This window comes from Chiroxiphia lanceolata, chromosome 1 (assembly GCF_009829145.1).
Source record: "Chiroxiphia lanceolata isolate bChiLan1 chromosome 1, bChiLan1.pri, whole genome shotgun sequence".
Taxonomy (NCBI): domain Eukaryota; kingdom Metazoa; phylum Chordata; class Aves; order Passeriformes; family Pipridae; genus Chiroxiphia; species Chiroxiphia lanceolata.
The window spans coordinates 51,697,848-51,714,686 of NC_045637.1; the positions used below are offsets into that span (position 1 = coordinate 51,697,848).

The window sequence follows — 16,839 nt, forward strand, 5'->3', positions numbered from 1 at the left end:
TGGCACTCTGGAGTGCTGGTGGGGTGGATCAGACAATATTGTATTGAAACTAAGAGCAGATGCAGGAATCAAGGACAAGTTTGACAAGTATTCCTGTTGAAAAAAAAACATGTCTTCAAATGTTGGTAAATATTCTCTTTGTGGAAGTGGCTGTTCAGAATTAGAACCAGGACACATATGGAGGCCCATGAATCCTAAGCAAGGTAACTGTATTGTACAGTTTCCTTCTCAAAAGGGACTCCTAGATGGGCTTAAATCCAGGCACTGTGTAGGCTTAACACCTCTGAAGCTGGCTTCTGACCATGGATTTTGGTTACTGACCTGTGCAACAGAAACATGAAACAAGTATCATAAAGAGAGTCTAAAAAGCCTCTATGTTAAATCAGAGCATACTTTTCAAGCACATGAGAGAGAAATTAATTATTTTATTAAAAGAAAAAGAATTTATGTATTGAATGTCCAACCAGAGCTTTTTCTTTTCCATTATGTAGATTGACTTTTAATCTTAAAATTAGGAAACTGCTTTTTAAGATCAACTGAAAAGATTGACAACTGCTTTCAGAAATGTTATTTAAAATTATTTTTATTCGAGTTGCAAGGTGTGAGATGTCAGTGTTTGAATGAGAGGTCAGACAACAAATCTTACTTTAAACCAGACATACCACTTCTGTAATTTTGTTTTCAAAATGAAGAAAAAACCCAGCAAATTGCTGCCTGTCTGTTTGCTAGCCTTTGAACCTTCAGTTTCTTAATGTAAAGAGAAATGAGCATCTGTATGTGATAGTAGTTTATTTGAAAATCCAGCATTTATTATCTGCTGGTAGGTGCCTGGTTCAGCTTTTATACAGTTGAATAAGCAAAAAGTTGTGTTGAATAAGTACTAAATAGTGACACATTTATCAAGTAAATGTGTCAGGGAAAGGTGATTATACTGAGTTTCTAACTTGTAAAGTTTATGGGAAGTTTGACTTGTCTCTTTCTGAGCCAAAGAAATTGCTAACTCTGCTTGTGAGTAGTGAACTGGAGTCACAGAACTACAGAATCAATTAGGCTGGAAAAGACCTCTGAGATCAAGCCCAACCTGTGACCGAACACCACCTTTTCAACTAGACCATGGCACTGAGTGTCATGTCCAGTCTCTTCTTAAACACCTCACAAGAGTCAAAGACCTGTTGAGGATTTGTGGGGGTTTTTTGCAATAAATTCTGTTTAGTTAGAGGGCTAAATTAGGATGCTCTGTGGCTCATAAGTATTTTTCAGAATTAAATTGATTTGAGGTTAAATCCTGCTCAGACTCCAGCTGAGGCAGCACCAAGGTCTTACCTGATGCTATTGAGACCAAATCAAACCCCCAATTTCTGTGTGTTTAAGGCTGTTATTGAAAATGGCTGGGAATTCTGTTTAATGAAATAAATTTGATTGAGAAATGTAGATATTCTTTTGCACAATCAGACTTTTTTAATGCTTTGCCTCCAACTACAGTATCTTGATCTGAGTGTGCTACTTCACAGAGTAATAAATTCTTTTATCTGTATAAAATCTATGGACTTGATTCTTGAGTCTTATCCCAGGGGGTGCTATCCCCTTGAGTTTGGTGATCTGTGGGAAATGTAGTCTGAGCAGGGACCTTTGCCAGAAAACAGGGAGCATGAGGTGGCTTCAGGAGACTCTGCAGCTCTGCTGGCAACAAGGTTTTCTTCTCTCAGCTTTATATTTGTGAAAAAGACGTTTTCACTCTTGACTGACTTCATTAAACCCCCCTAAACAGCTTCTGAGTCTGATATTGAAATGACCTTATCTACTAATTTCACACATAAACTACCTGGAAATGATTATTTCTACAAATAATCAAGTTATTTTGAAACAAATTAAATATAATTGAAATAAACTGATATTGCAGCAGTATAATTTCTGCCTGAATAATTGAAAGCCTTTAGGTACTGTTACAAAACACTATACAAAGTAGATTTGAGTTATAAACAAATACATTTATTTATTTTCTAGTTTTGGAAAGATTATCAATCAAAACTCAATCACATCCTGAGCTTGGCTTAACTTTATATTTTTGAGATGTGTTTCATGGCATTCGAGCTTTTGCTGGCACCAGAAAAACTTTAAATGCACAATTCCGGAATCTTAAGCTTTGACAAAAAAATGTTCATCTCCTAAGGGATGGACACCCTCATGGCAGTATGTGTTTTATTTTTTCACTTCCCTCTCCATGTCTTGGTATTTGCTGAGGGTAAGAGTCAAGTATCTATTCCTTGATATATCTGCACATCTTATCTCTTGACTTGCCTTATTCACCATCCCCACTCCTGTGCTGCCATCCATCTTGGTGGCTGCAGGATTTGCAGTGACACCATTCTGGTTTTAAAGAGTAGAAAGGGAGAACTGACCAATACTTTTGTGCATTGAAACCAGGTGCTAGTGGTGGTACTTAAAATCAGGTCTCCCTAACTCCTTCATAACCTGGAGCAACTGTTAAATCTGCCTCTCAAAAATTAAAGTACATCTCCCAGTGTCAGGAGCACACCTTTGAGGAATCTGCAAAGTTGATTCATTGTCTCATTACTAGACCTTCTTTTGGCAATGCTTTTCCCACTGCTGTTCATTTTCTATGCTACTCTTATTCTTCCTCCAATCCAATTATCCAGTTTGGCATGGGATCCTACGCTTCTACCTCTTCCTTTGATTTTTCTGACTGCATTTCCTAGCTAGAAACTTTTGATCAGCCTGTTGCTGCAGGGCAGGATGTCCAACATCACCCCTTTGAGCTGGTAAAGGCTCTGGGCTAGCTGGCTTCAGCACCCTGTTAGTCTGCTGCTTGTAAGGCCATTTTGCTCTGATTTGCAGAGTCCCTGTTACAGTGGGGGAACTGAGCCATCACAGAGTCCCTGAGCTGCTGTAATCCTACTCAGAATAACTGAGCAAGTGTACCACTGACTTACTGCAACTGGAAAGTGGGGTCAGCACAAAATGGGATTGCAGCAAATGTACTGGCAAGCATATGTCAGGGCCTTGCAGAGCAGCACTTAAGCAGCATCCACACAGGAAGGTGTAAGATCAGACAGAAGGGGCACAGGTTCTCCCTGTAGTCTTCATTTTACTCAGATGACGCAGGGAAGCAGCAGCAAATTGCGGGATTTGGTGTCAGGGGCTCTCCTGTTCAGGCTGGCTCCAACCTTGGAGCAAATGTAAACATATCAGCCAGTACTGATGTGTGTAATGGGTGTGGAGAATAAGGAGAGTGTGGAGGCAGGGGGAGATGTTTTACAAGAGCATGTAGTGATAAGACAAGGGGGAAAGGCTTTAAACTGAAAGAGAGCAGGTTTAGATTAGCTATTAGGAAGAAATTCTTTACTGTGAGGTGGTGTAACACTGCAACAGGTTGCCCAGAGAAGTTGTCAATCCCCATCCCTGGAAATGTCCAATGCCATGATGGATGAGGCCCAGGGCAACATAGTCTAGTGGAAGGTGACCCTGCCCGTGGCAGGGGAATGAAACCATGAAAGGTTTCATGAAAGGACCCTGAAAGTCCCTTCCTTAAACTCAAACCATTTAACCCTTTAACTCAAACTGTTCTGTGAAATTGTACTTCCATGCTCCTGTTTCTGAGGGTATTGGGCTCCTCTGCAGGGTGAGCTGAGTCATGCTGAGGCTGCTGCTGCTACCATGTCCCTATTCCTCACTTAATAAGGGACAGTCTCTGTGTTGCAGCCTGCAGTTTCAGGAAATACTCCACCAGTCTCTGGGGGGGCAACATCCACGTGGAACACAAGGATGCAGCAGCCACAGTGGTGGGGCCTGATAGTAGCAACTTAGCACTAAGGATCTCCTGCTGTGGGAAACACTCCTGCCTTAAGCTGGGCCCTTTCCCTTGTGCCTGACTTATGATGTCATACTAGTGGGCTTTGGGGCTGCAGGTGGGCTCCTTGGTGTTGCCTTCAGTTACTACTTGGGTTTTCTTCTTTTTTTTTTTTTTTGACAACTTGTAGCAGGTTCAATCTAACCTCCCATTTCAAACATCTGTGATTACCATGCCTATGCCTTTAAATCACTGCTGCGATGAGATCAGCCACTTCCTCGTTGCCATCTCCATCTATGACACCTGTTCTACTCTGAATACATATGTTACTCCATGTGTTGCAGCAGAATTTCAGTTTTTAGCATTTGGCTCTGTTCTTTGGGCTATGTAGAAATAATGTCTTTTTGATGTGCATAACTGTGATGATTTATTTATGTCGTGTTGCTGCAGCATGCAGATTCAAGCACATGTAACAATTGTTTCCGCTGTAACAGAATTATTCAATTAAACAGAAGCTGATTAAGTTGTAGCCCTTTACAGAGGAGAAATAGAGCAATTCTCAGGACTCTCCTTGATAGAATGAGACTTGCTAATGCTTCTATATTTTACGATGGTAAAACCAGTGCATTAATTGCTATTTCAGAGTCATGGAAACTACACTCCCTATGTTGATCAAACACAGATTTTTCAAGAGAAAGCTGCATTCTGCATATTGTTTCCATTTACTATGAGTGATGCAAATAATCTATCATCTCATGTGGTAAGAAGGAAAGAAAAAAGATGAGGCAATCCAGCACCATAGTATGGAACACTTACCAGCATGTGCTTGAAGTGGATAAACTACTCACCAAGGCCACTTGAAGCTCCTGTTGACAAAATCTTCTCCATCTCCCATATTGCTATGTGTATTCCGTTTTTGTGCCAAAGAAGAAAAGTTTTAGGAACATCTAAAGATACTTAGCAGGTAGTCTTTTTTTTCCCTGCACCTTCTGAGTATTGCAACTGCTCAGAAGAATCCACAACTCATTTTAAAATCATTCTAATAATTTATGCCTTCATTTCCTAACATTTGGAGATCTTGAATCCACTAAAGTATTTGAATGTCTGAACACTGATGTGGTAGAAATTTCACGTCTAACAAGAAACTGAATTTTAAAATGACAATTCTAAGTAAAGTATCTGTTGTTGGTACGAATCTGTTTCTTGTCTCTCACGATTACTCTAGGCTAGGATCAAACAAAACACTTGTGTTCACTGTCTTTATAAGGTTTGCTGAAACACATAGTTCTATTATTTTTAGGGCAGCAGAGTTCCCTGAGTATATCTGCCTAAATTGCCAGTGAGATTCGTTTACAGCTGTAAACTAAAACAAGACATTCGACTGAACATTTTGTGTGGTACTTAGTTTCTGCCATGGGGTTGAACGTACATAATATAGTTTACCAGAAAACATTGCTGTTGAGAAATCTGTTGCCTATATGAGAATTCAACCTGTTGTTCAATCATTAGGCAGCATAAAATGTTTATTTGGGTAGAGGACTGGACCAACTTGACCGTGAAATGCAGAGACCTCTTACAGTGGCTGTGATGAGTGAAGCCAAAGCCAGCTATAGGTGGAAGAGCTACTGACCAGTGCTGGTACAACTGCAACATTTTGTGGTTCCTCCTTTTATCCACATTGGACAACCCAAAACTGCAAGGACAAGTGCAACAGAAACTCAGTGACTTGTTGCTTTGCTTGCTATCTTCATTAGTGCCTTCTTGGTGACATCGGTGATGATGCAACCTGCACTCCTGTTGGCTTCTTTTGCCCTTTGGGTAACTCCTGGGGCTTATCAGACACTATGCTGGCAGCTGGCTACGAACTGGCGATGGCTAAAAGCTGTTGACCTTCCATAGCTCATCATTTGACCTTTTCCTCTTTTTCCAGCTAGAACTAGCTGAATGGCTACCAAGACATAACACTGATGCAGCACCAGGAGCTTGCTCATCCCAGAACTATGCTACAGCTTCTATTTAGGTTTCCCTTCTGTGTGCCAGAACTTTGCTAGGAAGGCCTTCTTGCCTTTCCTTTGCATGTTAGACCCAAACAGTACTCTAAAGAGTGCAATTCCTTCATTTGGGTGAGAGGCACCAACTCTAGTTTAATTGTCTAAAAGAAATAACTTCCTTCCACAGCTTGCTTGTGGTGAGAGATGGTGAAAGATGCAGCCTCAGCACCCGTTCTTTCTTCAGTTCTGCTGCTCTAGACACTGTACACATTGCAAAGACAAAAACAAGGGCAAGAACTGTTCTGTTTGCATTTTTAAGCCTCAAGGCAGCCTGTAGTGTTAATCACATTAGCAGTGCCAGAAGATAGTTTTAAGTTTTTGAAACCCAAAGAGCTGCTACTATCATCACCTTATGCTGTGTTACCACAGTAAAGTAATAAGCAGTGTCAGACTTTACCTGTTCTCATTTTAAGTTCCTCATTTGAAACAGAATGTCATCAGCTGTCTAGTATCACTTGTGTCCTTAAATATTTTGCAGGGAGGTCTTGTTAAGTTATTTCATGAAATATTGTGTTTGATGAGTCTGAAAAACAGTGAAATAGATTAGCACTTCAGTACCTCAGGTGTAGAAAGAGGTTCTTAAACCTGAAGGATCTCGTGTCGGAGGACAAGCGTTCAAGGCTATGTTCCACAGCAGGCTCGTCATGTGGTTCGGAAACACCACTTAGAAGCATGATACCAGATGCTATCATCACTGCATACTGATTGCCTATACCCTTCTCCCTTTAAAAAAAAAAAAAAAAATCTGGTCTTTGCACACTTTGTGGCTGTATCTCTGTGCCTTGTTTTTACAGAGAAAGACAGTCATGCTCTGTACTCAGGCATGTTAGAGAGAAGTACATTAGGGACTGTGAGGTCATTTGATGCTAATTTAATAGGGACTCCACAAGTATTTTAAATATTTCTATTAGACTCTGAAACCAAACTGCATTTCTTCAAAATGAGTTTTTACTATAAAGTCAGTGAAGCAAAAACATGCTACAACCCTCAGAGAGACCTAAAGTACACTCCAGGAATGAGGGAGGAAGGCTAGTTTATGGTGTTGCAGTAGTATCGTATTAGCTCATTGGGGGTTTATCCTTACGGAGCTGGCTCTGGTGACTCTTAGGTGCCTTTGCAGGAAGTTTTTTGTGAGACCCTGCCACAGGTTTCTGTGCTGCTCCAAGGTGTGAAGGGAGCTGCACTGCAAGCTGTACCAAGCCACCTCTGCAGTCTTTAGCAGCTCCAACTCTTGCCAGAACTGATGGTCATGTTCTTAAGTCCTGCTCCTTTAGAAATGGCTGATTAAGCTTTTGGCAACAAAATGGGAACTGTATGGCATGGTCTCAGCCTGCTCCCAGACAGGTCAGGGAGGATCATGCCAAATCTTATGAGTGATGAACAAAATGTAATCCAAGGTTGTGTGATCGTGTTACATCATCTTATCTTATGCAATGGTGAATATTGCAATGTCTTATCTCTTGCAGATCACAGAAAACAAAATAAAACCCCAACAAAACAAACCATGATTCGTTTCAGTATATTTAGATATTTCAATAAATGCTGTGATGGTTCTTCCCTTGTTTGACAATAACTATACTCTGATCTCGTGGATTATGTTTTCTTCAAAGTTGGAGTTCATTTAAAACTTTATGAAAATAATGTATTAATCACTTGGATGCTGAATATTCACCTTTTACTTGCCATTTTTTACTTTAACTGTGAAGCTTAGCGTGGAACAAGGTGCTTCTCTAAAGCCCAACAATTTCTCCCCATTTCTACCTTCCAGTCTGAGAGTATCAGCTATGTGTGCTCACTAGAACCGAACTTGTCATGGGGAGAAAGCAGAAAGTTAAAAAGAAAAAGTAATAGTCAAAAATCTCAGACTGAAACGTCTTGGTACAGAGGACAATGAAGGAAAACTCAGAGACTGAGTTTTTAATAGTGATTTTTGACGTTTCTTTGGTTTGAATCTCTTTTCGTACTTTCAACAAACAAGCTTTCTTCTCATTGCAATGTAATTTTAAAAGAATAACAATAGATTAAAAAAACCCTTTAAAAGTAGTACTGTGGCTTGACTGTGTCTGTCTAATTAAAACATAGATAAAAGACTAGCCAGCGGATAAACACAAGCCATGCTCCTCTAGTTCCTGAATTATCCTGTGATCCAGTCAGATCCTTTTTAGTAGCCTAGCTCCCCCATCCAAACTTCAATGCCATTTCACCTGATTGTGCACTGCTCTGTTGGATCTCCAGGGTCTCCCTCTTTGGAGACTCCTCCAGAGTCTCCACGTTTACAGTGAAAGCTAAATGGCAGAACATAAATTCTAGTGTGCTTACTTAGACTTTTCTGTTTTGGAGCTTTTGGAAGCCGTAAATGTAAAGTCTGGCTTCTAAAATGAAATAATAACAGAATACTCCTCCATAGAAGACTTTTTTCCTGTGGCTGTGATACTGTATTTATCCTCTCAGACTGTGCCTGCACATGCTGTGCACCTTGTTCACTGTTTCTAGGCCCAAACTGAAAAACAGTAATTAAAGTGACCTGGCTAAAGCATTGTGTTATTGCTACTGACAGTCTTGGAGAGGTGATAGAGAAACCTTTTTTTTTTTTTTTGTTCTCTAGAAGAAAAAAAAATGCCCCCCAAAATCTATACTTTTATTGACTATTAAGATTTACTAGTCAGCTACCACTGAGCACTTGTGTTTTGTGTGGGTTTTGTGTAGAAAGAAAAACTGTTAAACATTATCAAAGGTTATTCCTCCTACTGAAATCAAATAAGATTTATCATTCTGCCACCTCCATTACTTTTAATAAAAAATGTTGTTTAATTGAAGTCATATTGCTACTTCTGTGTAAACTGTTTTGGTTGTTATGAAAATCTATAACAATCCATAAAATCTGTAATTCAGACTGCAGACGTAAAACTATGTTAACAGTTACCCAATTCAATGTTTGTACATGCACTGTTGCTCACTGTTGGACATCATCAGTCCTTGAAAAAGCTGTTAAAAATGTATCTAAACAATAGAGGGTAACAAATCTGGTCCTTTGTAGATCAGCTGATATGTCAACAGTTGGGGAGTCTGGTAAATCAGTCCAGCCAAGCAAGCCAGGTTAATGCAAGGATTTTAAATACTTTGCTAGCCAGTGAAAACTGAGCCAGAACTGGGTTACAGTACAATCACGTCAGCAGCTTCTCCAGAGTCCTGAGGATTTTGTAACAAACAGCAGCATGACTGAAGCACAATTAGGGCATTTGCCTGTCCTCAGACTGGTCCAAACAGCATACTCATACTGAACAGATGCAGCCTTCTATCTAGTGATGGGAGTATTCTGAAGATTCAGGCAGAAATTAACTTTCCTCTGGAAATTTTATATAAATATCATAGCACTTCTATGCTGAAAAAGCGAACCGAACCAAACCACACTTTTCTAAACCAAAATCTAATTTTTCCATAGCAAAAATTTATGGCTGGTATTCCAGCTCAAAATACCTTCAGGGATATCACTTCTTAAATGCAGGGACTAATGATTCCTTCTTCATAAACATAAATACACTTTTTAAAATTAATTAATTTAAAAGAATACATTTCTTCTTAATAAACATGTATGACAGCCCATCTCTTTCTGCAACATGCAGGCAGGTGGATACTGGTATGTAGAGGCAGCTTCTCTTCTCTTGACAAGGACTGCAGAGGAAGCACTAGGTGGCAGGACGCTGGAGATGGAAGGTTAAAAGAGACTGGATTGGATGAAAATGCATAAGCATGTGACAGAAAGTAAAAACGATGGCCAAGAGGCAGCCTGACAGTCTGGAGAAGCAGTCAGGGCCAGCTCAGAGACTCAATAATCAGTCAAAGCACAAATCCCAGCACCCACATCACCTGTGGGCATCACCAGGAAAGGCTCAGCTCCTTACTGGCTGCTATGTTTCTCTCCAAGGCTAATGGTACTAACAGCAGTCATGACTGGTGCACAGGGGTTGAATCTCTCAGTCGTTTTCCAACACTGGAGTGTTAGACTAACTTGCCTGCCTTAAATTTTAAACATAAGTTTCTGACTACAATTACATATCTGCATAAACTGCTCAACAAATAGTTTTAATTAATAAATTTTCAAAAATAATGACTTACAAAGACAGAGAGGTAGCTTTCTCTGCTTATTAATCTGTATGTTACAAATCACTTCAAGCTGCTGTTATTAAAAATACATCTCGACTGATGAAAGTTCGTGTTTCACATCTTTTCTGGCAACACAGGAACAAGCTATAATTTTACTTATTAAAGCTGAACTCTGTTATAATTTTGCCATTCAGAAAGCTTTGCAGTAAATTAATCACCAGAATAATTACTGGCCTGCTTTGTTTCAAATCAATCTAAGGAGTAACCAAAGGTTTTTTAAAGTTGCCTTTTTTTTTTCTTTTCAAAGCACACTGTAGATTCAGATGACTGAAGAAATATTTACAAAGAATATTTTAAAAAGCATATTTTACCCCCTCTCAGAATAAAACAAATCCTTGTCACATCTTCTCAAGGACTCCATGCCCCAGTGAGTAACACACAGCTCACCTCTTCCCTTGTACCTGCATGGACAGTTTTAGTGTGGAAAATAACAAACAGGATGTCTACAGTTCTGTCGACAACCAGCATCTCCATCAGCACCAGAAAACGCTGCTCAGATACATCTCATACATCTTTCTGGAAGTCAGAGGAGAAGGAGCAGAAACACATGCCCATGGAGAACTGAAAGGAAAGCCCCATGCAAATGCCAGCGCCAGCTGAGACACCCACTTCCTGTAGTGCCTAATCCAGCCCATGCCAACCCAGGCAGTTTTACAACAGATTTTTGCCAGCTGTGTGCCAGCAGTTTGATAGCAAAAAATGCCACAGTGATGTTCATATTGTCAGTGCACTGGTTGCCACTGACAGGAGGAAAGATATTGCCACCTGGATGTCTCTCTTGCTCAAGAGAACAAGCACAAGCACTTTCTGCTTCTCCAGTTTCAAGACTCTGACATGACAAGTTATTATTTTTCTTTTTTTTTTTCTTCTTGTCTTTTAAATTAGCCCTATTTATTACAGAATTCTGCAGGATTACTAAAAGCAATTGTGTTTAGTGACAGTTGTATTATCTGTCACAATGTACTGTAATGTAAGTAAATATGCAACTAAGTATTTTAAAACATGAAACCACAAGAAAAAATTTAATTGCAACAGAAAGACTTCTGTCTGTTTACACATTGTGTTTGTTCAATGTGGATTTCTCTTCCCATAGAGGAGAAATGCCACATTCATATTTAAAATCTGAAGTATTGACAAAATCTTCTGAGCACATAAAGCTGTTTAGGCAAAATACGAGTGCCTGCTGTGCTGTAGCTATGAAAATGAAACAGCTCATCAATTTACCAAAAATCTGCCTACAGACAAGGCATTCTTCAGGAAACCTGATGCTTTTCTCATGCAGGAAGAAATTCTCACCATGCTAAACTCAGTGAAAAACCTCTGTTGACTTCAATATGGTCAACTGCTAAGAGACTGACAGGGCTATCATTATGCTTCAAAATTATTCTTATGCACATGCATTCACGAATAGGAATTGTAACGGCAGAAACACTTGATGCAACAGTTATAAGGGAAGTGAAAAACTGAGAAAGAAGATGCTGTAGTTCAAGATTAATCTGTTACTCACAAAAGCCCTAATCTGAATAGAAGATCAAACCTTTAAAAATTTTTTTTTCCTTAGCCTGTCAAAATCTCACATTTCTTCAGCTGTCTGTCACAGAGCACTGTCAGAAATGAAGACAGAATCTGCTGACTGAATTACAGTGTGGTTTCTCAGAGACTGAACCAGTATTTATTTTGAAATTACATCTACATTAGTAATTACCTACTTAAAAGTATAAGCAAACCTTTGGCCTCATAGCATCTCTATACTCTTTCACAGTATAAAACTAAACAGTTTCTGATACCTGTAATTACTTACCAAAATAAAGGACTTATTTTTTATGGAAGTTTTGTTTGTAAATGTTTTATTAAAAAAAATCTTTTAATGCTATTAGTCAATACATGTGTAATAATACTTTAATAAAGTATCATGTAGTAGTATGCATTTTGGATTCAGGAATGTAATGGTTTTAACTAAATCACTAGAGCTCTGTTCTGCTCCAGTCTCTTCTAAACCGTTATTTTCTTCCAGAACTTAAACAAACTCATTCTTTGTCAAGGTACATCATCCTTAAGGCCTTGCAAACTTTTTAGTGATTGAACCAAAACAAAGATAGAGCTCAGCTTGCTTTTTGAAGACCACGTTGCTTTTGAGCTTAAAAAGGTGCCTGCAGTGTTCAAGCAGCTAGTGGCAAATCAGCAAGAAAGAAATCAGAGGAGAAGAAGGGGCACTTGGAAATCAAAACAGTAAAGTGCACAGCTATACCGCCTGAAATTGTATTAATCTGATCCAAAGAACTTCCTGGACTGTGGATATTTAATACAATTTGGCTTGCATGAAACATACAATCACGATTAGACAGAAAGGATTTTCTTTTTTCTTCCTGAAGTCATCTACAGGATTTATGGAATTCAATTTTCAAGGGTAACATAGTGCAGCTCTTTGGATATTGATTGGTTTCCTAAGTCCACAAGGAGATGAAGAAGGGGTAAAGGTGTGGAGGAATGCAAGGTGTCCTTGTGCCTTCTCTGTTTTATTTAGATGCCAGTACTCTCCAGCTCCCCATCCTCCAGCCCTAATGCAGCATGTGACCTAGAAATCATAAAGAGTTTCTCCTTATTTGTGTACTGTCTTTGAGTTTGCTGAGATTGCTCTCCTGTTTGCTCTCTGCTGGTAGCCTTGAGGGGGTCCGTCTTCTCAAACGGTTCCTCCTCATAATCCTGAATTTTACTGGCTGTGGTGTTGGCAACTGACTCCAAGGAGGTGCCAGCCTCCTCCAGGTGGCTGTAGCCCTTATTGCTGCTGGAAGGCTCAGACTGGGAGCTCTGAGAGTCCGTCCTGGTGATGGCAGAAGGGGCTGAGGGGGGTGATCCCCCCAGATCCAGAGATTTGGAGTAGCTAGAAGATGCCTTTACCAAGAGGCTGGAGTCCAGGACCCCACTGTCAGCTGGTGACCAAGGTGGCTCAGGGAAAAGGGGACGCCTGGCATCAGGCAAGCAGCTGATGCTCTGCCGCCTGAGAACCAGCTTGTGCCTCTTTGTCCCACAGCCTCCCTCGATGTGGCTGCTGCTGAGGTTGGTTAGGCTCAGTTCAAACTCTCCCCGAGGGATCTCCTGGGCTCCCCGTTCACCAGGTGGTCTCCGCCAGTCTCCCACTCTGCTGCCCGACCCCAGGGGCAGGAGGGCAAAAGCGCTCAGTGAGGAGCCAATGATGGAGCTGGCTGTGCTGCACTGGTCGCAGCTCTCTGGTGGGCTGCAGGGAGGGTTGGTGACAGTGTGGCCAGCAAGGGCAGCACGCTCCCGGCAGATGCTGTACACGGCCTCAGCCAGGCTGGGTGGTTGTGGTGGGGGGCAGAAGGAGGAACGTCGTGGTGAGGATGCCAGATCTGGCGGGGAAAGGGAGACACCCAGTCCCGGTGGCCAGGAACTCTTGGCCAGCATGGCTGCAGCACCCAGGCCTTCACCACCAGGCTTTAGCTCCAGGCCCCGGGACTGCACGTAGTTGACAAAGCCGTTGAGAGGGGCCGAGGGCGGGGTGCCTCCGTCCTTGGCCCGCAGGCTGTGGGCATCGATGACGGTGGAGTAGAGGTCACGCAGGTTGATGATCTTGGTCTTCTTGTCGCGGTTCTCGTGCAACACCGCATTGGCACAGATGAAGAGGAAGATGCCAATGCCCATGATGAGAGGGCCCAGCACCTTCAGCTTGTCTGAATGCAAGTAGCTTGAGAAAAGACGGAAAAGGAAACCCACTGAGGCCTGCGGGGACGAGGAAGTCGGAGGGGACTGCAAAGACCCAATGGTGGTAGTAGTGGTGGAGGTATTGGCTCTGGGGGGTGACTCTGGATGGATCCCTGCTTGCGCCCCTTCCTGGCTCTGGGAGTGGTTCTTGGGAGTGACACCTTGCGGTGCTAGGTGCCTGCCCGCACTGACACTGCCTTCTCTGTACACCTGGCTGGGCTTTGGCCAGTAGCCCACCACAGCCAAGGCGATGCCCACCAGCAGTACCAGGATGCCACAGAGGGCAATGAGCCCTGAGAGGGAGCACAGCTTGAGCTTGCCTTTCACCACAACCACGTCATTCTTGCGCTTCTTTTTAGCCTTGCGTTTGCGTTTGGGGACTTGGCTTTGGGGTCGCAAGGGGTCCTGTTTCCTAGCCGAGATCCTCAGGAGGCCTCCAGTGGCGATCATGGCTGGCTACCAGTGCACTGCCCCCTATGGCCACTCCAGCTCCTGCAATGAAAGGGAGAAGAGGATGAGGACCAAGGACAGACCCACAGCACAAGAGATGACTCTATTTACTCTTTCTCCTTCAAAATCCTGCTAATTAAAACCCTGAAAAAATGGGACAGGAGTTGACATCAACAGGTAGATCTCCCTTGCCCATACAGCTCCTGTGAGTGACAAAGAGACAGGTAGATCGACAGCATCAAAGCAGCCACGTGCCCCACTCTGCTCTTGCCAAACAGATAATTAATTTCTTTAGACTCCAGGTAAATGATAGAGATAGTGGTATCAGCTAGCGTAAACAAAAAAAAAACATTATCTCTCTGGTCTCAGAGGGAGTTTGCAAAGCACCAGAGCTCAGAGGATGTCAAGCCCCACTCCCTAATATGCTCTGGGGTTACACTGCACACTGACTGTAGTTAGTGATGTCATGCAGGTTTGAGTGGGATGGGGGAAATAAAAGCAGGAAGGCAGTATACTTGATCTATAGATACCATTTGTTTCATTATGCTACTTACACATAACTGGAGGGAGGGTTAAACATATTACTTGTCTTGCTTAAACGAGTGGGTAAGGAATTACTGTAAAATGCACAAGGGAAACGTGTTCACCGGAAAGTGGTGCCCTGTGAAAGTTTTTTCCTAGCCATTTGCACTTGATCTGTAATATTACAGAAATTCATCTCCTGCCTGTGGTCCAGAGGCATCCTTAGTTTGGGAACATGTGCAATGCTCCAGGTAACTGTTATGTAATGCCGATGAATTCATCCCTCACCCCCTCCCGCCCTCAGAAAGGAGAGATGGTGGCTGGCAGGTAAGAGATGCCAGGTCAAATATTATTAAAAGGAGGAGTGAACCCTTGCAAGTCACCCAGGGAAACCATAAGGAGTGCTTGCAGGGAAACTTGTGGGGGACTAAAAATTGAGCATTTGCAGTTTTTGTCTTACTGGAACATCAGAAGTCATCTCTCTGTTCCAGTGATCTGAGCTATAAACGACAGCATGTAGGAGCAATTCCTGCACCATTGCAATTCTTTTTGGAACCTATTTCTTCATGCTACCGAGGAGCAGGATCCTCTCCCTCCTTTCTCTTTCTGAGTGTCCTATTATTTTTGTTTTGAGAGGCAAAAGATGACAGCACTCAATACGACTCACAAAGTTCAATTAATTGCACTGAAAGGCGATTAAGTAAGCACCTAAAAAAAAAATAAACCTTAAAACCTTGCTCCTCTTCCCCTGTTCAGTCTTTAAATCTCATCTCTTTTCTGTTCAAATGCCAGATTTACCACGTATGCAGTAATATTGTGTACCATTTACTCTGTTTGTATTTTCCCCAGAAAAAACATGGGTGTTGTCAGCAAGGACGTTGTTAAATTACTCTCCGAGGTGCTGCACGCTCAAAACAAAGAGCAGATTTCTCTTTCCTATCGCTGAACTGTTTATCAAAAAAAAAAAAGAGAAAAAGAAAAGAAAAAAAGAGAAAGCATTTTGTTTATGCAAAAGTGTAATTATCGGGGCATGCTTTCTTTTAATTGACGATTCCTTGATCTCATTTTCTGCTCCCCACTAGCCAGCTGCCCGTCTCCTCTCCACGGCGATAACAGATGGTCATCAGCTCCGAGGAACGCTCCCAGTCCGGCATCGCCTGGCACTTAGTTTCGGCGATGGCGAGAGCAGCATTCGGCGGGAGAAGGAGGGCACGGCCAAGCGGCCGCAGCGCCATGAAAACATCCAGCCGGGACCCGCGAGGGCTGGAGACACATCCCGCACGAACGGACCGCGACCCCCCCTCATCCACTCCCATCCCACCGCCGTTGCTGGCTCCTGGCAAGAGCCCGCAAGCACCACCACGACCTTGCCCGGCAAAGCCCAAATACAGCTTTGACAGTACTAACAGGACCCGAGCTAACTCCCTTCCCCCCGGGGGTTCAGACACAGGGCTCGCCGGGCTCCTGCTGCCGCGAGCGCCGGCACCAGCCCCCGGGGCTCGCTGGCCGCCGCCGGCTCCGGCCCGTCCGGCCCCGCAGCTCCCGCCGTCGCGGCAGGGCGCCGAGCCCCGCCGGGCTGCCTCCCCGGCGGCGTCGGTCGGGGGTCGGCGGCGGACGGAGGACCCGGGTGGCCGCGGTCACTTACCGGGGAGGGCCGGGGAGAAGTCCGCGCGGGAAGCGGACGAGCCGCCGCGGGGAAGAAACTTTCCTGCCCGAGCGGGCATCCCCGCCCCGCCGCCGCTCACGGCCCCGGGCGGGCGGGCGGCGGGGCTGGGCCGAGCGCCGGGCGCTCCCTCGGCCCCGCCGCGGCCGGCCGCCTCAGAGAGCTCGGCGGGAGCGCAGCCCCCTCGCCGTGCCGCATCCTCCCCGCCGCGGGGCCGCCCCCCGCGGCAGCGTGCCCGCCCTCCCGGCGGAGCCGCCGCCGCCGCCGCCGCCCGTGCCGGTGCCGCCGCTGCGGGCGGTGCGCGGCTCCGCGGCTGCCGGCCGGACCCGGCACCGTTGCCAAGCGACGGGAGCCGTGACACAGGGAAATTGCGGCAGGGCGGCCGTGCCCGCCACCCCCGCCACCTGCGCACCTGCGGCCGCCGCCGCCGCCACGCCCCGGCGGCCCCGCCCGCGCCGGCC

At 43.9% G+C, this 16,839-nt stretch overlaps 1 protein-coding gene across 1 annotated transcript; it reads right to left on the bottom strand.

Moving 5' to 3' along the window:
* Window positions 1-7,761: 7,761 nt before the first annotated feature.
* TMEM200C (transmembrane protein 200C) lies at window positions 7,762-16,486 on the bottom strand. Its single transcript, XM_032711889.1, has 2 exons — window positions 16,361-16,486; window positions 7,762-14,235 (listed from the first exon to the last, which is right to left on the bottom strand). The coding sequence occupies exon 2, from the start codon at window positions 14,191-14,193 to the stop codon at window positions 12,544-12,546; it is 1,650 nt and encodes a 549-aa protein (XP_032567780.1). The 5' UTR covers window positions 14,194-14,235; window positions 16,361-16,486; the 3' UTR covers window positions 7,762-12,543.
* Window positions 16,487-16,839: the final 353 nt, after the last annotated feature.